Here is a 22,343-nt window from a genome sequence, read left to right on the forward strand (position 1 = left end):
ATATGTTTGATATTGGTAGTCTAAAACTGAATGTAGATGAGCAGATTTAGTAAATAAAATAAAGTGAAATTCAGTGAGGCATGAGAGGTTAAATGCTGGGAATGTGAGGAGGAAGATCTCTTGTCTTGGTGGCTGCCTGTTAGGAGGATCATCATCTTATTAGTCCATATGAGGGCCCCCGATTTCCATTTCAGATAGCCTGCTCATTACTAGAACCATGGTGATGAAAAAGGGAAGGATGAAAACCTGGTTTAGTCTGACTTGTAGCATTTGAAATTGTACTATGAACACACTGTATTTAAATAAAATGTGCACGTGTGTATTCCTTTGGACTGTCATGTGGGTTTACAACCTGCCACAAACGCTTGTTCTCTGCTGTCATCTAGTGACAATTTTGAGACATTGCTGGTATTCAAGGTTGGTAATTGCAAACTGAATTTTACAATTTGCTCAAATTCAATTTGCTCATATTTTTTTAAAATAAATAAATAAACAACAACAACAATAATAATAATAATAATAATAATAATAATAATAAATAACCCGGGCCTTACAAAGGGGAAGATTGCCATTTCAAAGCTGTAGAAGAGGGAGAAGGCATTTTTTTGCATATTTAAATGTGCCAACTGATTGCTGGCAACTGTTTCTGGAACACTTAAGGACAGTGATGACACTATTGCATCAAATCACATGGTCAAAAGTACATGACAAAATTGAAAAACAAAGTGTATGCCATTCCAAAAAATGAGTGTACACTGATGCACAATAGTCACACTGGTACATGTCAGGTTATACTCCTAGCCTTTGTCAAGAAGTCACTTTCTGACCATGATCATACTGAGTACAAATAATAAAATATATATTTTCATTCACTTTATTTTCTCAGACCGCAGTAGCCTATTGGTAAAATGCAATGGTATGCTAATATTATCCCGTGGCTTTATACTGAATAAACTGGATTCCTATTAGACACATCTCAGTGTTACTGACGTTACTCACGTTACTGCAGCAATATGGTAGTAGTGATATATTGGTTGCAGTCCTTTCAAAAGAGAAAAGATTATGCACAAGCAGCAACTGCCTACAATTGGCTGATAATAAGGCATGAATATCAAAGGCTCTCATCACTACACACCATTATAGAAAATGACATATAAGGATCTCAATTTTTAACAGTTTTTATTTTGTTCAAGGACAATTAGGGAACCAAGAGGATTCAATTTTACACATCAAAACAATGGGTTCACCACATCCACAGAGCAAACAGCCACATTTGAAAGAAAAAAAAAGTGTGAGGCCTATCTTCTGTTCCTGGAGAGCATTATGATCTACTTCAGCTAAGATCACCAAAGATGGTATTGGAGATCCTTCACACCATTAGGATAATCACAAAAGAGGGGAGATTGCCTACAGCCATAACCACCATCCCCTACTTCAGAAGATTTGTGAAAGCTCCTGCTTGGGTTTTAAAGGTTTCCATGAGCATGTTGAGCAACGTCAATTTTACTATGTAGAACAGGAATGGAATGTCTCAAAAATAAATTTAAAAAAAACAGACAAGCACATACATATGGTAGAAAGTGTCATTTTTAGGGTCTAGTTTGAAAATGGTAAACAAATCATTCTATTTGTGCGGGCTAACATGATTAGAGAACAAAAAAACCATACCAGTGCTTCTTCCCAACATGTACATTAGAGAGGACAAAGACATCATTGGTACGTATCCGCAAGGAGAGCAAATGTCTCTTTTCTGTCTTTCAACATCTTTTATGGCAACAGTGCCAAAAAAAAAGAAGTCAGTCATCACATCAGAAACTAACAAAACAAATCAAGACGGAAAATACAAAATGAAATAGAAGGCAAACTGGTCGACTGTTTGAGCCTACTCTGCTGTCTGCAAGAGTTTGGGACAGATGATTCTTAAGTGTTGCGAAATCACAGCAGAACATCCTCGACGCGGTTAGGACCAGGAGCCAAACTCTGCTAGTGCTAAAAGAACAGAGATGGCAGACAGGGGAGGGGAGGGGAGGGGAGGGCAGGGCAGGGCAGTGTATGTGACCTCGCTGCAGAACCAATTTGATCTCAACAACCAAACAATACAGGCTGACCTGAGATATGGTTCTGTGACCATTAGGATTTGAGAATATTAAGGTGATCGTGTGCCCAGAGCACGCACTGGGGAAATGGGGGGGTTGGAATGGTGGACACTGCCATGCTTCCGAAATAAATATGTGCCCTTTGTGTGTATATACAGTATATATTTACTATATATATGTACACCCACACACACACACAAGCACACAATATACACACCCAGACTCACACAATAGATCACAATATCTTCTAGGTTTTTTTTTTTTTTTTTCAACCAACCAGTAACTGAAGAGTGCCACTTGTGTGGGCCCGTGTGAGGCCAGCACAGACACCAAAGACTGACTGACCTTAACAATGCAAACCTTCCAGAGAAAAAGCCACTTTCAAAGCAGATCATTTGAAATCAAATGTGTCTGAAACACTGGTGTCTTCTTCAACTACTACCAAGCACAGATGAGCACACTACATAATATAAGAAAGATGGGAAGTTGCTCAGGGAGCCGGAAACAACTGCAGTTGGGTTACTGACTTAGAACAGTATTTGCTTTGTCATCACATTTATGCATACAATGGAACAACTGAATACTGTATTTTACACCATCCAACGGGATCACTACTTTGTTGCATCTCTCACTTTCATATATAGTACAGAACACCACATACAGTAAATTAAACAATGAACATGAAAATTTCACATATGTACCATCATATATATATATATTCTTACCCGAATAGACTTAAAGAGCAAGTTATCATAAGACATTCCATTTAACTTTCAAATGAAAGATCATGCAGACTGTGTGTTTATTTCAAGTAGTCCTCACATTAAAAATATATAGGAATTTTTACCCCTTTAATATCTTGCCTTGGGTCCATTTTTATCTCACATATAGAGGATGGTTATTTATTTGCAGTCAATTAATTCATTGGTTCAGATTTGGAAATGGATTCTGTCCCTAGGACCAGTAGATTACCCACAGATTTTACACTCTTTCAAGACAATCAGACGCAAACATGTCACTCTTCAGCAAATGATGGTTAAAAATGTACAAACAAAAATAAATCACAAAGAGAAGAAAAATAACATTTAAATAATGTACTATGTATTTACACATTCCATCTTTTGCACCTCTGCAGCTTCTGTCTTCCTTGGGACATCCCAATCACGTTGTGTCTAGTCTCCCATTTTTACTTTCGATGTCTGCAGAAAAACAAAAAGGTGATGTGAATGGAAAATAAGTCACATGAAACTGTTAATCATGCTCCGCATGTCTTCCTCTTAACACAATAAGTTTCCAATTTGGCCTGTTCCATGCATTTGGCCTGGAATTCCATGCATTTCACAAATACAACAAGTAGGCGGTAATACATAAGTCTGCTGGTCGCTAAAAGAGAATATATCTACTAGGTCTTGCATCCCTACACTGATTGGTAGACTATATATTAACCCACTTATTATACCATTACTTTCTTTTAAGAGCTATTCCACAGAATTTATTTTAATGATTTTGTTTCCGTTTCTTCGTTTCCAACTAAATGAATTTCAGGTGCTTTGTAGCTAAGTATTTCCGATTGTAACTCTGTTACAAGTTTTGTCACAAGAGGCTATTTGTGACAAAATCCAACTGCCAAAACCCATGGCCAGTGGCAGCAGTCAAACTTTTTGCACCAACCATTATTTAAGCGATATGGCATGAGTGAGATGAGGTGGGGTTGGTAAAGGATACACCCATGGATTATCTAGCATTCATTTTGATTTCTGTTCATTCCTCATCTGCCCCAAGAGATATATATTTTTTGTGGTTTGTGGTTATGTATATTAGCCGTGGTTTGGTTATCCTTGCCATCCTCACTCTTACTCAAGCCATATTGCTTAAATATCAGACCTTGAATGTTAGGCTGGCCTTTCAATTCAACTGAACTTTCTGCAGCATTCAGAGGGGCCGCATAATAAGACGCCAATAACTTTTGAATTCAAGCTCAAATGCAACTGCTACATTTCAGTCATAAAATCATGATAAATCATGTCAATCATGATAAAGACCAAAACCATCTTCTCCCTAGAAAGTACCTGCAAGATGGCCACAATGACTCCAAAAAGACCGATGGCACTGCCGAAGATTTCCACAATGAGGATTTTGACAAAGAGACTGCCGTTCTGGGCATCGGCCAAGGCAGCGCCGCTTCCAACGATGCCAACACAGATGCCACAGAAGAGGTTTGAGAAGCCGACAGTAAGACCAGCACCGAACATTGAGTAACCTGTTTAAAAATACACAGTGTTATCATAATCAAGGCCGCACATTTCTTTTCAAAAGCTGCTTCTTTTCTCCAACCAGGTACATTTCTCTACCTGCTTGGTAGTTCCTTGCTCCAATGGTCTCTGGTGTGTCGCCACTGAAGTTCTGCAAAAGAGAAGAATGTAGCAACAGCTCTAGATATACATGGACATCACCTTATTGTTTTTCATCAAATGAGACTAAATTGTTGACAAGTTGTAAGTAATTATGTAAGTCAGTAAGCATTTTATTATATACTGTAGCACATTTTCTAGCATAATGGCTACCTGTACTCAATCATTTGTTGGGACATAAGATTATACTACATTCCTGGCACGTAAAAAAATCATCAATTACAAGCTCTGACTTTGATCATTTGAACACATGGTCTGATTGAATTTTTTGCTAAGAAACCCGAATTACTCAACTTCATAACGTCTTCCATCAAAACTGAACATTGAAACATTGTTTCATAGTTTTCCATTTCATTTCCAAGTCATTAACTGTGAAGTTTGGGGCAATGATGTGACATTGTCAGGTGGCAGGTTATTTGGTGGAATATTTATTCACTTTTCAATAAAGTATCAAAATGTGAATAAATAAAGTAAACAATAAAGTAATAAGTTACTTTTAAAACCAATATCAACTACAAAATAATCTTATGCCCCATTATTGTACTTCTTGGTGACCTGTCTAATCTAGATGTCAATAAGACAGTGAAGCCCTTGATTTTGATTGCTTTCACCATTAAAAAAAAAACAGGGTGTGTTTGTTTTTAGAAACTTTTGGTTGTGCCACCTGACATTTGTGGGGGTGGAGAAATTGCAAATACAGTCTAAACATTTATTAAAACCCCTGTAAATGTTTAACCCCACTCTTCCAACTTAAAAATGCATTCTGTCCATTAAAGATTTTAAAAACACATTGTAAAACCCGTATTCGTTAATGAGCCGTTTACATTCGTATGTATTAGGGAAACAGCCAACGTTACAGAGTTTTTAAGACACAAGAAAAGGCAAAAAACTCCAACTCCAAGCACTATGGAGTTTGAAACTGAATAAGAAACTTTGCAAGTTGCTTTAGGAACAGATCTCTTCACAAAACTCACCTCTGCCATGTTGCTAATGACAATAGCCATAATAATTCCATAAATGGCAACAGCTTCACAGAAAATGATGCTGTGGAAAATTATTTTAAAAGTTATTCACAAGTTTCAACATTGACATAAAACTTACCAATAGATCTTAAACAATAAAAAAGCCAAGAAATAGTAGAGTTAAAGGGGTTGAGATGTGACATCAAAAAAACTAAATAGACTGATACCTGACAAGATTCTTGGTTTTTATTCTGGGGGCTTTAACACCTCCACCAATGATGCTGGATCCAGTGATGTAAATGCCCCTGCAAGAACATGTATAATTAAGTCACACATATCATCTTCATGCCCAGCTGGCATGTCATGACATACTCTGCCGAGTCATCAACAATAGACAGTAATCAACAACAGATATGACTGGCGGTGGCCTACAAAATTATACATGTGTGTACAGACGCATGCCAAGGTTTTGCAGTCAAATTTTCAAAATATTACTATTTAGAGTGGTCTTTGTGTTCCTCAAAGGGTGAAAGGTGAATACAAGGGCTAGGCAAAAACGTACAGCCCAATGCATCACACTACTGTGTCAGGTCACCTAAGAACGAATGCAGTTGATTACTCATTGTCATGGGCTGGGAGTCAGTGAGTAACTCAGGATTCGATACGGTCATGACACTTTGCATTTAAAAACGATAAAGTCACAATACAGTGGTTCTGCAATACTCAAAACATTGCAAAAGATTAATCTAAAACACCTTGTGATATCTGTGCATAATATCACAAGAAGACAAAAATGGGGAAAAAAGCTGTAATTTATATAGAGTTCTAGCTTAGTCTACAGTAAGTGCCTCTTGGAAACATAAAAATAATTGGACTGGATTACGCTCACTCACTTGATAAGCGCCCCCTCAGGGACACATGAAAGTTACTGGTAAATCAGATTGGCGGATGGGTTTGTTTAGGATATGAATTGTACAATTGAATATATCTTAGTAAAAATATCTACACTTGAGGGCCATTGACAGTGCAAGCCATGGCAACCCGGATAGCAAGAGGCTGGCGGACCACTGTCTGCCCAGTGGGGGCAGATCTGGCAACCTTTGCTCATCGGTGGTCCTCTTGCGGGTTGCCGACAAATACCCCAATATGTTGCCACTTGTGATTCCATTATACTACCTCTGTCATTTTAAAAACATTTGCATGTATTTTCTTAATATTCAAGTTAAATCAAAAGTGATGGTGGTCCAACACAGGAACAGAAGTAGCATGTCACTGGCATGCCACCAGTGGTCAAATATCTGCATATCTGATCTTGCTATCAGGGAAGCCGTAGCAGTGTCTGAGACATTGTCAAAATCAAAATGAATATAAAAAGAGAGACCTGGGATTTTTCATTATTTCCACATCCCAGGTTCACCAGGAACTTACAAGTTCCCTAAAAAATATTTTAGAAAAGGGAAGTGGGATATTCTTACCAGGCTGCCCCAACGACAGAGAGAGATATGGCCAGACCAATCCCAAGGCTTGCCCACATAAACGGAGAGGTTTCCGTCAAAAACCTACAAAGAAACACAAATGAGGGGTAAATATTTTGGTTCTATGAGAAACTGCACTGAGCATGAGATGTACTAACACAATTTAGATTTTCACATTTTAGAATTACACACAAGCTACCAAAAACTTACCATGCAACATCAAATCGAAATCCCAGGTCAAATATTGTGTAGCATATTCCTAAAGGGGGAAAAAAAAAAAGCATACGCGTTTACAAAGCTGACCAGGAATAATGGAGCAGAACGTTTTTCTGGTTGGCGCGGTGCGCCTTCCACAAGTAGCAAAAATGTGACAAGAAAATGACAGCGCTTTGTTGAGTGTGTGTGTGGAAGTTCACCGGACCATGGGAACGTACGGTCTAGCGGAACATTTTAATAAACAGACTAGCTAACTGTTCGTATGTAGTTGGAGTAAGTGGTCATCCATATGCCAAATCTGCGTTCCACAATTTGTTTTGCGATAATACAGCTCGACCTCATCTGATAGCATTATACAAAACAGTTAGCAATGACCAGTTACATCGATAGACACAAAACAAAAACACAATTCATGTCAAGCTCTTACGTTGGTAAATAATCTATATGTTGACTGGAGTCATTCGTACATATTTAAGATATTACGCTGATCACAAATCTGCAAACCGTAGCAGCTAACCATAATTTTGATGGTTGACGTGTTAGCTTCAAGCCTGGCCAGACACGAACATTTTCGCAAGCTAAGAGCTGAATCAATGAATATCACTCTGAATGCATAATGAAGAATTGTATAACATCACCTGAAATAACAGGATGTTAATTTAGCGTTACACTAAGGCTGCGAGACAATTCTAGCTACCTCATTAGCTGGCTAGCTAATGTACTAAGCTAACTGTGTACAGGTTAGCAAGGTGGCTTCATACCTAACACCCCCCCAACTGGTTAGCTAACGCTCTCACGATAAAACAGCTGCAATGTAGGTGCCTTTTGGTCTACAAGATTACATTGAGCTACTTACCATTTTCATCAGGAAATGTGTTTAGTAAGAATACGTCTGACTGCTAATGACAAACGTTACTTACCTACGATGAGAATTGTACTCCAGAAGGCCAAAGTGACCCCGGTGTAGAGAATAGCGTGTCCGTTCATAATGCAGTCCAATAAAAGCGCCACTTTCGATGTCTAATATGAGAGACAGAAAATCGTATGTACAATCTAATTATTCTACAAATACTAGCTAATGAATAAAGGGTAGAAGGATATCGATCCTTCAGTCTTGTGAATGGGAAGAGCGAAGGATGATCCTGTACCCATCAAGAGAGAGGGGAAGTCATCAGCTGATCATGTGATGTACTTACTTGTGCATGTGACTGTCAAACAAGACGTAATTCTACTTCCTCGTTGCAGATTTTACACCAAAGGTTTTGGAGCGGAGCACTATGCGTCGTGTTGTGTCTTGGAATGTAAATTGGATGCCAATGAGTGAGCCTATACTAAGAAAATATGCTTGATTCAGACATTTTATACATTTTTTTCCACAAACATAGCACACTGTCACATTTCAATGGCTCAATATGCAGGTGTGGGTCTTTTTCTTTTTATACCATTCCATTCCAATTAAAAATGTGAAGAAAAGTGTGCCTACGATGAAATGATGATTGAAAAAGGGGTACGCGTGCGTTATAAAAGGCTAGAAGGCTAAGTCTACTAATTTATTTAAAAATATGTTGCCACATGAGGTCGCTGTTTTACTGGGTAGGGGCAGGTGCACCCCGAATTCTGGAGAAAATCATTGTCTTATTTTCTAGTTTGTGCCACACATGTTGATTTAGTTGAATTGTTTCACATCTCATATTACACAATCGAAGAATATTTTAAAATGCTGGTTCTACACATTATAAAAGCATAGTTGCAGACAGTGCAGTGTTTTCCAGCTGTGTGTGCACAGTGTAAATACTGTACATGAGGTAAAGATGTAGCCTAGGCCTACACAATATGGCCCAAGGGCCAGGCTACAATCCTGCACTGTCAAGATACTCAAGGCAGGGCTAAGCAAGCAAGACATGCTTAATGACAGATGTAGTCTACGAACCATCACATATGACAGTAATTCATACAAGGTCTGGATCCTAATACGTTCTCAATCTAAAAGCAATTTCATTGAACCAGCCAGGCTGATCTGGGTGATGAGGATCTGGAGAGTAAGCAGGCCCAACTCCAAGTGGATGGCAGACTGACTGTACAGAAAAGGGCAAAACATCACGTGTCATCAACAAGAAACAAATCCTTCCGGTTAGTGTATGGCAACATATTCCTAAAAGTTCTCACACACCATGTCTTTAACAATTTTGTACAATAAACTGTAAGTAGGCTATGTGCCTGCACATTATACACTGACGTCACCTCCTTATAGTGTAGGCCTATCATCAGTAAGTTCAATATAGGCTACATTGTTTTGAAGTTTGTGTTTTGTGGTGTCCACTCATCACTCTAAAATGGGGTCAACCTCACCTCTCTAACCACCCACCCCAGCCCAAAAAGTGCAAATGAGCACAATAGGCCCACAGGATATGGCCATGCATGCTGTGGTAGCTAAACAAATAGCACAGATCTACTGAAACTGACACTACAGTAAACAAAGGGTGCAAGTTTAGACAGACTATCAGATTCAAGATGAAAATCCGCTCTCCCAAGCTTTTTCTCAAAATTCTATTATATTTATTTATTTATTTATTTATTTATTGTCCGCTAACACAAAGTTTTTCGGTCTAAGCCGTCATCAATGTGAAATCATTTGGCTATAACAAATAATAATATAATGTTAATAAATGTCATAATAATAATAACAATATCACACACACACACAATTAAATAAAAATAGGCTAAATCATGGACATGCATGGGCAACACTCCTGGCAATTGAATAACTTAAATTGCACCACTGTGTTCTTGCAGTCCATCACAAATTCAGCTGCAACATGGGGTCAGGTGCTCTTGAACATTAAACAACCACTTCAGCAACCTGATTTTAGTTGTTGAAAAACTATGACATCAAAAATTATGTAAATGATGGATTCACTGCATAAGAAAGCTGATTTTCAGTTATGGATCAATCCTCGTTTACCATTTAGAACATTTCGGATAACAGTGTTAACTTGGAATATTATGCATCCGGACTAAATAAAGCCAAGAAATCCACCATCCAAAAATGTGAGACTTCTCTCGGTCGAATATCTCTGGATTCCAATGGATCTCTTGCTTTGTTGTGTAAAATATTGTTGCTGTTGAGTGTTCTTTTTTTTCTCTTTTCCTTTCATTTTCTGTAAAAGTCGGTTATTAGTTTCCTCTCTTTTTTTACATGCATGTGTATGCTTTTATATTTCAGTTAAGTAACTGTTTTGCCAGTTGGCAAAATAAGAAAGGATGAAGGGAACAAGGAGTGCTGTCAGCAGATGAGAACATGAATGGCACAGTTTGAGAACCAATGTCTCCACACACTGTTGGCTTATCTGATTGGAATTTTTAGATTGGTATTTTTAATATATAAGATAAGTTCTCATGAAATGTAGGTCTAATGGCTGTTTGGCTGGCCAGGGTCAGTTGGCTGGCTGATTAAAATGTGATCTTATAATGGAATATGCTATAAACTGCTAAGGAATCTTATGGTGTACCAAGAGTCAGAAAATATTCAAGGTGTCCTTATCTAACACAAGTGAGAACAGCAAAGTGTTCTGTTGCAGTCAGTGGAGATTCTAACGGGGTGGCAAGACTAAGGGGCACAGACTAAGAGAGAGGTGGCACATACATATCATTCAGTTCAGTCTTAAATACAATGTAAAGTAAAACATTACATAGTATATAGCCTTGAATTCAAATACTGAATCATACATTATTATAATAACCAAAGTTTTCATTTTACGTACTGTAAAGAAGAATTTAAACGTTTTTGTAGATCATCTGAAGCACCTGGTAGATGCAATGCAAAAATAAAGCAGTAGCCTTGACCTTTCCACATTCAATTCCACAGTAAGTTTTCTATTCATATATACTGTAGGTATGTGCATGGATAGAACAATCTCATTACGATGGTAGACATTTGTTATTTAGCCCAGTGACAAAGCACCAGCATTGCAGTACCCATGAATATAGCCTACATATTTGGCATCAACATCAGCATCAACATCAAATCTATGTAAAATGCTTGTTTTGACTAACAAAACAACTTTGAAGATGTTTCATTCTGGGAAGCTCAACTCTCATGTCTGGTGAGGTAGCCGACTAGATTCAGGGGTGGCCTGTGCCACCCGCGTGCCTTCTATCAGGCTCTGCCCCATGTTGGCAAACCCCTATCAAACCTATCCAGGTCAAAGGATGTGGTTTTGGAACTAGATGCCAACACTACATATATAAAAAGGCAGCCAGTTCACATAAGAAGTTCAATTTATTTTAGTGGTCTTCCTGCACCTGAAACAATAGCTGAAGATCCTGAGATAATGGAAAAAAATGAGTCACTTTCCATCGCAGCAGGACCGTTAATCCAGGTGACTGCAACTTTCATCATCATTTAATTCAGTATGGTTTCAACTTTTTTGTACAGAGGCGTAGTACAGAAAACCTGGATGTGCCATTTAAAGGGAACTATTTGCTTATTTTTAGGGTGCACTGTATCAAACTCAGTCAAATTAAGACAACACTTTCCAACTACTTTTTGCAAGTTTAGTGAACCACCAGCCACCCTGGCATGCTTTAGCTCTGTGTTCTGGAACACACCGTATAAATGAAAGAAAACCTTTCACAGCACAACATTGCTCATTGCAATGCCATATTGACAAAAGACACCATTTAGCATTTTTATGAGTTTAGGACAATAAGGTTCTGGGTGGTGTTTGCAACATTTCGCTTTCCTTGAAGGGAGATGTTACTATCTTTAGACCAAACATGCATATTGTTAGGTGGACGTACATACTGTACTTCAAAACTTGAATATATACTCTTTTGATCCTGTGATGCATTTGCAGATGGCCCCACTTGATGTTCACAGCCAAGATGACAATGATAACAATGGCCCAGAAGCAGTGGAAGAGGGTATGTTTACATCCCATTTTGTAATTGACATAATATCAAGAAGAGATGTACTGTAAATAAACAGCATTCTAATGACTGACTGTCTCCCATAATGGGAAGTCACACAGCCCAAGTCATACTCCCCTCTTGAGTTTCAAATGAAGGCTCTTCTGGGTCCGAGTTTGAGAAGCATACATGTATCTCTTTGACGAATATGTTAGAGCATGAACGGTATTGCACAACAGGATAGGTGAAGTTGATTGATAAAAGATTTGGTTAAAACCAAATAGCAGTGTTAACTCATACCTATGTGTTGTTGCACATCTGAATAGTTTTTGAAAGAATAATTTGTAGCATTTCTTCTGCTCTTCTAAGCAATAGAATTCAGGAAAATATGTTTTTTTCAGACCTGTTTCAAATACCATATCACATAATTTATCAATTAGATTTTGAGCAAAATATATACATATGATATTACGTTCAAGTATGTAATTGACATTGAACCTCCTTTGACCTCCAATGGAATTATGGCAAAAAATATCTTCAGAGTTATTATCTGATAACTATAGACATATTGTAATATTTGATTTGACGAGATCACTTGTGTTAAGTGTACAAGTAGAACAAATACATGTACTTTCTGAAGCTGGCATTTTCCACCAAATTTAGCTATATGAATGGAAGAGAGTGAACGGAAGATCAAATAGTTTGAAGAGAAATTACTCAACTATACCTGATGTTTGGGTGACATGTACTTAATTCAAGGTCGTTAAGTTTTTCGGATTTTCCTTGGGATGTGGTGATGATGTGATGATGCCGGGGCAAGAGGAGAGCACATTTCCACCAGGAGATAACACTGCCAACCTGGCACCCTCTGTGCCCGTGCTGACAGATGATGATACTATAGGAATAGCTATAGATACTGTACATATATTGGTTGACATAAAATCCTCTGTTATTTCCACAATATTACCCCCCCCCCCCCCCCCCCATGTATGTTAAGAAGCTGTACAGACCCTTCAAGCTTCAAATGAAGGCACTGTGTTGATGGATGCCTCTAAAAGAGTGTCTCATTGTCCACCTGGACTGCTGTCACTTAATCAGGTAAGTTCATCTTTAATACAGTTCTAAAAGCATCCACAACAACTCACCATCAGTACCATTTTTTATTGTCTGTTTCTTTTAAGATATGCTATGACTTGTATATATTTTCACAGTTTACTCATCTGTCGGTTCATAAAGAGGAACAGTCCGAATGCGACTGCTATACAAGTAGGTGTCACAGCCTTGCCTGGCTCCTCCTCCGGTCTCTGTGTTGCATCTGTCCCCGAGCCGGGTGCAGGTGTTTGGAATCGCGCTAATCACTTCCTGATCTGGGCCTTTAAAAAGTGTTTCAGTTGTGACCGGGTGGTCTACCGCCGCTGCTCCGTCTCTCCTGCACCGTTTTGCCTTTTGTTTTCTGTATTCACTACACCCCATTATACTGATACTCTGAGTTCCCAAAGCCAACACCACTACTGACTCTACTTTCTCTGTTAAGTTCTCTTAATTTAGTACATATAATTATCACTTCTCTGCTTGTGGCCATACCTTCTCATACCTTGCCCTGAGACAGGTTTATAGGAGACACACTTTTCAATTGTTGATACAGCACACAACTGCACAAAAATCACACAATGAAAAAAGCCCATATAATCGAAGACTGTATTGCTCGACATACTGTATTCAATGGTGTTTTACTTCCTAGAATGTGTTGGTGGCCCCATTATCTATTCATATGTGGTGAGGGATCATACTGGACGGAAGATGTTCAGTGTGAGAGAATATGAAGACTGCTGTCAACAGCAGTGCTGTGGCTTGGAACGTTCCTTCACTCTGCGTTTCACAGACATCACTGGCTGTGAGGCCATCACTCTGAGAAGACTAAGTGCCTGTAACTTTGGGTCAGTTGAGGTATGGGAGTGGCTTTATTATTTGCCGTTATTTCAAGGATACTCCACAATTATAGCAAATGGTTGTTGACATTTGAGCTCAATGACTAATATCAAATCACACCACCAGCCCTTTTGTGCTCTCTAAGTGACATGGTTGATTGATTGTTTAGCTCTGCCTGAGCTACAGTATGTTCTATATTGGGCCGCACTTTCAATTAGGTGATTTGTTTGTGTTGTACAATGAATATTCCCATCAGTTCAGCTTGCCAGAAACATCTGTGATTGACCAGTTAATGTATTTCCATTTGTTCTGTATTTGTTCTTTACGTTGTAGCTGATGGTCCATAGTGGTCCAGGTAGTCCGATAGGATATGCCGTATGGAGCAGCTGTTGTCTGTTCAAAATCTCTTCCCAACTGTCCATTCAAAACGAGAGGAGAGAGACCGTCCTAAAGATGGCTGGAGAGACATGTATGAGTATGAAATGTTGTGGCAGCAGGATCCATTTCCAGGTAATCCAGGGCATATGGTCTACATACAGAAATTATGATATTTAGGCCTAGTTCAAATCAAGTCAAGTTAAAGGAACACTCCACCTTATTAAACTATGCTACACATTTTCCCTATTAAAATAGGCTACAGTTACACGAGTAGTTACACGACCAAGTGTGGTGAGACAAAATAAAACATGGCGCTTTTCTAAGCGAGTAAGAAGGATAACTACAGTATAATGTGTGGCGAAATATACTTGGGAGCACTTTGATGCAGTACTGTAATATCCTCACTCCAGTGTAACTAAAAATCCAAGAGTGGTGATATTATTGCGATATAACTTGATTAACGGTGACATAGTTAGGTAACGTATGGTAGCAGAACGTCCATGACTCTGTGAGTTTTAGAATAAATGAATAGTATATCTCAAATGGTTAACCAATTATTTGACTATCCGTGAACACCAGTGCTAGCAGTAGGCTATAGGCTATACGCCATTTAGACAAAGGACTCAAAACTATGGCACCAGTAGACCAAAAATCTTTATTTGATTGTGACATGAAAGCAATGCTAACAGCCTACAGCGGACAATAGATGTGCTGCACAATCTGCTTGTGGAACTTTCCCTCCACTCGTGCAGCACATTGGTGATCATAGGGAGTGAGTGGTGTGATATGGCAGCATGACAGTAGTCTGAATGAAATCACAACAGCAAATTATTTGGAAGAATGTGCCTATCTGTGGTTTCAAGCTATTGCTTACATGTTGTGTATATTTAATTACAGTACTTTGACTCTTGTATGGAAATAGAAGCCCATAAGTGTGTTTAGAGCAACAGTGTGTGTATGCATCCAAAAATAGTCTGATGAAAATGTTCACAATGTGCTTGCTTTTGAATTGTTTAATGTAGTGTTTCATTTTGCAGATGATTTGAGGCATTTAGCATTTTGTGTGAGTAATAGTTGAATTCAAAACAAGGCTTTGAAAATGCATGTTCAGTACATTAAGCAGTTCTAAAACTGTCCAGGAGTCTAATATTTCAGACGAAGAACCATCGAAATGTTCAGTTTTGTTTTCCAACAGGTTTCATCACTGGATGGAACCATCATAGGAGACATATCCACTTACGGAAGTAAACTACAATATGACATTCAGTTGCCACTGGACCTGGATGTCAAGTTGAAGGCGGTCATACTGGGAGCCTGTGTTTCCATTGTAAATAATATTTATTATAGATTATTACCTTTTTTGTCAACACAAGCAAATTGCAACTTTAAGGTGTTCCGTGTTTGATTCGTTCCTTAGTTTTTCCATTTGAAAAAAAAAAACAATCAAATAACACTGAATAATGAATCGTTTTCTCATTTTCAAAAATTCTACTCAATGTGTACTGTAGGCCTACTCGAAAATCGACAAATTGGATAATTGAATGATCCCACATTCCTTGTTCCATCTATACAATTGGCGTGATCCAGAAGTCACCATTGTCCTGAAATAGAAAGCATACTGTAGCCTACAACATTAATTTACATAGAAAAATGAATGAATATACGGACCTTAAATAAATGTTGAATTCCTTTAACTGCATTAAACCTTAACTTTGCAGGACATCATGCTTTTTGGAAAATCAGAAGAAGGCATCGTGAGTATATTCAGAAGAAAGATGGAAACTTAAGGGAAATTTAAAGGATATGTTTTCCAGAATTCAAGATTCAAGATATTAAATGCATCATCTATAAGCTGTACAAATGTACTCCTTGTTTTGCAGCTCTGTGAAATATTAAAAGTCCTGAAATGTTCCAAGTGATGATGGATTGTTTCCTCATTTGACACCAACCGGATCTCCTCCTCAACCCAAAATATTTCAAGATGACAAGGCTCTGATGTTATTTTAAAGATAATATATGTTAAAGACGTAAAGATGTAATAGCAATTGTAAAATGATTAATGTATTCTTCTGTAAAGTTCTAAGAGGATGATAAAATAAACTCACATATACAGTACAAAATCTCGTGGTGTTTTGGATATACTATAATTCCATATAGTCAATTCAAGTCTGTGGTCATAAACCTTCCTATGCCAATTTGTACCTGCTTTAAGTAAAAGTCTTTATTATTATTGTTATTATTATTTGTATTATTATTTTTTTTGTTGTTATTATTTTATTATTATTATTTCATGTATTTTTTTTTTAATTTTATTATTTTATTTTCCCCTTCCTCCTCTATAATGCAATGTATATTTTCTTATTATTATCTTATTTGAACATCTCTTGTTCCTCCATGCATTGTTTCTGTAATCTCGGCTTCATTGAAAATGAGGGCTACCCTCAATGACTCTCCGAGAATAAATAAAGGTTGAATGAATGAATGAATATAATCACCTCAATTTAGTTTTCCCAAACAATGTTTTCAGAACATTCACACAGCAGTCAAAATGAAATAATCATTACACACTACTGTATATCAAACATCAAAAAACAAAGTGTCCAGGGTATATATCACAATGTTATTCATTTCAATATATGCAGAAATGCATAACAGTTTTGTATCTCCCCCCAAAAAGGTTCCTGTGCTTAATTCACTCTACTCTGAGCCAACACCGGAGCCATTAGTCCCTTCAATAGCTCGGTAGTGTGAGATCGCATGCATGTGGCATTTTGGTGCTTCAGATACTGCTGTCTTGAAATGATTCAAAGTTTATAAACTATTCCATTACGTTTTGTGTCTGTCATTAACTTATATTTGGCTAAACTGCCACAAACAACAAAGTTATACTCGTTTTTATACTCGGGGGTACAGTTGGTAAGCGTTCTAACAATCTTCTGTAATAAACGGTAGGTTCGTAGTCATTGTTGGTGCTGGTTTTATAGGGACCCAGGCAAGCTACTGATGAGGTTTGGTGCTGTTTTGAGCACGTTTGAGCATGTTTTTGATTACTAGTTGAAAAATGCTACATATATGCTAGATAGGTCATCAGAATCACACAATGTCTTAGGCTATTATGGGAAGGGTTTATCCATGTCTGTTAATAATAATGATAGTAGCTGCAATGCATACTTTTCAATGCTGCCCATGATTTGAGTTGGCCAAACTCTCTATGGCTGGCCAAAAACAGAGCCATGTAGTTTGGACAACTCAAATCATGGATGGCATGGTGGATACCAACATTAGATGACTCTACAACATACACTGTAAAAAAAAACTCTCTGAGTTTACTTAAAAAAAAAAGTCAACACATTTCACTAGCTTTTTTGAGTAATTTCAACTTGATAGTGAATAACTCAAAATTTCAAGTTGAATCAACTAATGCTCCCAACTTGAAATATCTAGTCATGCCAACTTAGTATTGTAAGTAAGGTGGACTTACAGTAGGTTGGCAACTCAAAAATTCAAGTTCAATCAAGCGCTTTTAACTTAAAATATCTAGTAATTCCAACTCAGTATTCTAAGTAAGGTGGACTTACAGTAGATTGGCAACTCAAAAATTCAAGTTGAATCAAGTACTTTTAACTTGAAATATCTAGTAATGCCAACTCAGTATTGTAAGTAAGGTGAATTTACAGTAGGTTATCAACTCAAAAATTCAAGTTGAATCAAATGCTTCCAACAAGTCAACACATTTCACTAGCTTTTTTGAGTAAGTTCAACTTGAAATATCTATTAATGCCAACTAATATATTGACTCTAACCAAAAACAAGTCTAAATAAATAAGTCAACAATCCAAATTGATCAAACAACGTTTTTTTATTTAATTTTCTCCAAAAACCCAGTCAACCAAGTCTGTTAAACAAGTGTAGATAAACTGTGTGTGTGTGTGTGTGTGTGTGTGTGTGTGTGTGTGTGTGCGCGCGCTAACAGGCTGACTACAAGCCAACAGTCTGTGCAATATCATGTCAGAGGCATCCAGTACAACCACAAACACTGAGCATGACAGTCAGAACACACACACTGAGCATACCACTCAGAGCGCATCCATACACACAAGCACTCGCACACACACACGCACGCACGCGCACACACATACACATGTATGTACGCAGCTGGAATATCCTTAATGTCTTGTAGAGCAGCAGTCTCTTGGAGTATGATGGCAATATTGGTGATAGTGTCCGGTGCTCTCATGGTGAGGTCGTCTTCCGTCTTCCATGTAATCCTCCACAGCATCTGTGCCCTTGGTGGAAAAGCACAGAAATATATCACTAAATTTACATAGAAACTAGACCAGGACAGAAAATGTAAAGAGAAGGAAAATAATGCCAGTGCAAAAGACGTCTTCGCACAGTGTGCTGTGTCAAAAAATAAGTATACATAGTATACTGTAAGTCTATACTGTGTATACTAGACTAGCCATGGTAGTGGAAATCGACTGATACAGGTAGGCTAAAACATCCCCCAAAACAATTGAATTTGCTGAAATACCATGCATTTCCTGAAGAGACAGGAGCACTCCTCCTTGAGGAAAACAGGAAGCCCCTCCATCGCTACTGCTGCTGTGATGTCTGCACCTGCACATACATGGAGATAAAGAATAACAATGTTGGACACAATTTCCCATTATAACTTAATTTAGTCCTAATTATGCATCACAAAGTCACCGTTATGCTTCACTTTAATCACAATGCACTTTACAGAGTATGATTCATGGGACTTTTGAGTCTAATCAGTCTTTCAGACATGCAACTTGATTTTGAATTCACAATGAGCCTCGTAGCTGACGTAGCTGACGTTGACGTTGAGCTATCGTAGCTGACGTTGTAGGCTTCCATACGACTGAAAACCGCTGAAAACGTCTGTCTGAGTAGAAAAAAAAAAGCACTGGGCTCCGTCCGTGCTCCGTGGATATTAAGATAGCCTACCCAAACACCAAACGAGCATTTTAAGGGGTTGGAGGGGGCATTATTTCCACAAGTTGCCGTTTTTATGTGTTTGCATTCAATTGACATATGTTGCATTAAAAATCGCATTGCATGTATTTGCTAAAAACTTTGGGCGGGAGTTTAGCACAGTGAGCTAGCTATCCTTGCTGGCATCCAACATATAAAGGTCTTTCCAGTTCTCTGGTCTTTCTATAAAGGTGAATATTTTAGGAACATACGTGTTTTCAACAAATAGCTAACCGGTCAATTATACTATTGGGTTGCTTTTAGGGTTGCCAACCGTTCCGTATAATACGGAATCGTCCCGTATTTGACACCTAAAAGTCTTGTTCCGTATTGAACTAATACAGAACGCTGTTTGTTCCGTATTTTTGAGAAACTGCTCAATGCACACATAGGCTACTACAATTAAAAACATACACACAAAAAAAGCCTTAAAAAATCCCTGACGTAACGTGGAGCTTGCTGGTTTGCGAGGCATGGAGTGAGGTCCGGTGCTTCACCTGATAATTAGCTGCGCAATTGATCATGCAACCACGGCCCGACAGAAAAGAAAACAAACGTGTTCTGCAATCAGGAGGAAATGCTTGCTAATTCGATGCGATTAAACATAGAGTCATACAATTAAGTGGTGGTATGAGCGTTCATTGCATGCGTTTGCACGTTTGCGCGACAGAAACTGAAACTACACAATAACGTTGTTGGCAAAGCTCCGCTTCAACCTGTTGGAAGGCTATTTCATTAATTAACGACATTTAACAACGTGGATTCTTGCCACTTCCATAGAAACAGAACATTGTTTAGGCAAATTTGAATATAACATGGTCAAAAGATTAGTGTTTCATTTAAAGATCTCCAGATAAGTTATTTACGCCTATTATAATTTATTTATGCTGGGCCGTTTACCATAAACAAAAGTTGGTAGGCTATTAGGCCTATGTTTCCTGGATCTTTACATGCAGGCATTCAAGTGAAATTTCATTATAAGGCATAGGCTAAACGTTTTTTCTCCATTTGCCTACCAGTGTAGGCTATGATTGCATAAAGGAAACATCCCAAAACAATAGCAACCATATAATTGCTGTTGTTTTCAGGAGTATTTCTCATGCAATCATGCAAAAGCAATGAACTATTGTAAATACTGTATATCTTACATTAGTAAAGCAGGCCTCTGATGTGCATATACAAACTAGCACTTTAAGCACTTTTAGCACAGTATTGACTGCTAAGTGAAAGTGCATACAATATAGTATAATAATAATTGTGACAATGATAATCATAATGATGATTTGATGTGGGGTGGAGGTACGTGTAGGTGGGCCCTATGACCCCAAAGTCTGCCATAACCGGGCCTCAAGTTTGAGGCTATTAGTGTTTCTTCTCCCCCCCCCCCCCCCCCCACCAGTATTTTTGTTCCGTATTTTATTTTCTCAGAGTTGGCAACCCTAGTTGCTTTGATATCACTCGTTGAGGAATTTAGCCACTAGCTGCTAAGTTTAGCTAGCAGCCTAGCCTAGCCTATTAGCTACTATTTCAACAACACCGCATCATGTCCATGACATCCATTTAACACAAAGTTGTGACTATCATAACAATTGGATATTGTATAAAATTAAATGCCTTACTTACCATTGACAATGCTGTTGTGGTCTTCTCAACTTAGTATCTGCTCAGCTTACAAAGATGTCTGCCTTCTCGAAAAAAATCAGATTGATTGACTGGATACGTTAGGAAACAATGCGCTTGCGCCAACTTGATCAAGAAGTTCAGTGAACTTTGGGAAACTTCTCTTCTACTGGATACTTAATTATTCAAGTTGGGTCAACTTAGTTTCTTAAGTTTGTTTAGTGAAATTGCCAAATTAATTTAGACAACTTGTTATAATGAGTTTTACTACACTAATTGATTATTTGAGTTCAGTTTAATCAGAAAAGTGATTTGGCAGTACTAAAGGCAAGTTCTATTTTTTACAGTGTAACATGGGACAAATATGCGAACATGAGTTAAAAACATATCTGGTCACAATGGATGTCTAAGCGCTTCCATAAACACTGGATATGAAGAGGGTGGAATATTACCCATTGTCTTAATTGATAGAAAAAATGCAGAAATGCAGAATAAATGAATTGCTTTACTGAATATATGTGAAATTAGTATAGTGGATTAAATGTTGACCATCTGATGTTAAACTTTAGGCTACCACTGGGGCCCAACACATCTAGTCTCCTTTAATTCCCACGCTTGTGTGAAGGTTGTGGTTCTCACTACTGTATGTTTGAGTTGTGGTTTATTGTATTGCCGGTTAATGTGACCAACATTTGGCCTACTATAACCACTCCACATATGGTATTCACAAAAGCACTGAATTGTGGCCTGAGCGAACCCAGCTGAAGCTGCTAGCAAAATTTGAATTTGCTCTGCAGGTCCATCTGAGAAGGATCCCTTTGACACTTGGATCGAATATACAGGTCAAAGGATGTGGGTTAGAACTAGATGCTAACACTATAAAAAAGGCAATAACTTCACATAGAAAAACAGCAGTTAAGATATAGTGGTCTTGCTGCAGCTGATCCCAAGATGATGGCAGGCCTTGAGATACTTTCTGAGGGCTCCATTGAAGCACAATCCTCAATCCAGGTGACAGCAGCTTTGTTATTTCATCAGCATTTAATTCAGTAGGCTATGGAACGGCAGCAACAGTATGCTTTCAGTTTTATTTTATTGTTCTTTTAATGCATGAGACAGTACAGCAAACCTGGATGTGCCACTTAAAGCAACAATTTGCTGAATTTTGAGGTGTGCTTTGTATCAGGCAACTTGTTGTGATATCATCTTTAAATTGATCAAGCTCAAACATGCTAAATGGTGTGTTTTGTCAATAATCATCTTTAAATTCATCAATGGCGTATCGGTCATGTGAAGGACAGATGTGTCGTCCCCACCAGACACCCTGGAGTGCTTTATGCAGTTCTGAGT

At 38.1% G+C, this 22,343-nt stretch overlaps 2 protein-coding genes and 1 long non-coding RNA gene across 5 annotated transcripts; 1 reads left to right on the forward strand and 2 right to left on the reverse strand.

Moving 5' to 3' along the window:
* Positions 1-1,162: 1,162 nt before the first annotated feature.
* On the reverse strand, positions 1,163-8,332 carry atp6v0b (ATPase H+ transporting V0 subunit b). Its single transcript, XM_062530454.1, has 8 exons — positions 8,081-8,332; positions 7,155-7,203; positions 6,945-7,028; positions 5,697-5,774; positions 5,482-5,551; positions 4,448-4,499; positions 4,166-4,356; positions 1,163-3,295 (listed from the first exon to the last, which is right to left on the reverse strand). Exons 1-8 carry the CDS (start codon positions 8,145-8,147, stop codon positions 3,269-3,271), a joined length of 618 nt encoding a protein of 205 aa, XP_062386438.1. The 5' UTR covers positions 8,148-8,332; the 3' UTR covers positions 1,163-3,268.
* A 3,090-nt stretch (positions 8,333-11,422) lies between these two features.
* Positions 11,423-16,630, forward strand: LOC134074598 (phospholipid scramblase 1-like). Of its 3 annotated transcripts, none has more exons than XM_062530455.1 (9): positions 11,423-11,539; positions 12,017-12,083; positions 13,066-13,166; positions 13,280-13,334; positions 13,810-14,015; positions 14,331-14,507; positions 15,571-15,702; positions 16,094-16,129; positions 16,256-16,630. In XM_062530455.1, exons 1-9 carry the CDS (start codon positions 11,492-11,494, stop codon positions 16,292-16,294), a joined length of 861 nt encoding a protein of 286 aa, XP_062386439.1. In that variant the 5' UTR covers positions 11,423-11,491; the 3' UTR covers positions 16,295-16,630. The 3 variants fall into 3 exon arrangements, with proteins under 3 accessions (XP_062386439.1, XP_062386441.1, XP_062386440.1); XM_062530457.1 differs by having other exon boundaries at positions 15,643-15,702; XM_062530456.1 differs by having other exon boundaries at positions 13,069-13,166.
* A 1,981-nt stretch (positions 16,631-18,611) lies between these two features.
* Positions 18,612-21,076, reverse strand: LOC134058311 (uncharacterized). The gene is made up of 3 exons (XR_009934983.1): positions 20,997-21,076; positions 18,910-18,995; positions 18,612-18,661 (listed from the first exon to the last, which is right to left on the reverse strand). It is a non-coding gene; the product is annotated as an uncharacterized LOC134058311 (long non-coding RNA).
* Between the last annotated feature and the right edge of the window lie 1,267 nt (positions 21,077-22,343).

The sequence above is a fragment of the Sardina pilchardus genome, chromosome 2 (assembly GCF_963854185.1).
Source record: "Sardina pilchardus chromosome 2, fSarPil1.1, whole genome shotgun sequence".
Taxonomy (NCBI): Eukaryota; Metazoa; Chordata; class Actinopteri; order Clupeiformes; family Clupeidae; genus Sardina; species Sardina pilchardus.

Coding starts and splice junctions, on each gene's coding strand:
- atp6v0b (XM_062530454.1), bottom strand. CDS start 8,147: ATGAACGGACACGCTATTCTCTACACCGGGGTCACTTTGGCCTTCTGG. Junction 7,204..8,080: donor GAGTACAATTCTCATCGTAG/GTAAGTAACGTT, acceptor TTCCCCCTTTAG/GAATATGCTACACAATATTT. Junction 4,357..4,447: donor AGCAAGGAACTACCAAGCAG/GTAGAGAAATGT, acceptor ATTTTTAAACAG/GTTACTCAATGTTCGGTGCT.
- LOC134074598 (XM_062530455.1), top strand. CDS start 11,492: ATGGAAAAAAATGAGTCACTTTCCATCGCAGCAGGACCGTTAATCCAG. Junction 13,167..13,279: donor GACTGCTGTCACTTAATCAG/GTAAGTTCATCT, acceptor ATATTTTCACAG/TTTACTCATCTGTCGGTTCA. Junction 14,016..14,330: donor GTAACTTTGGGTCAGTTGAG/GTATGGGAGTGG, acceptor TTTACGTTGTAG/CTGATGGTCCATAGTGGTCC.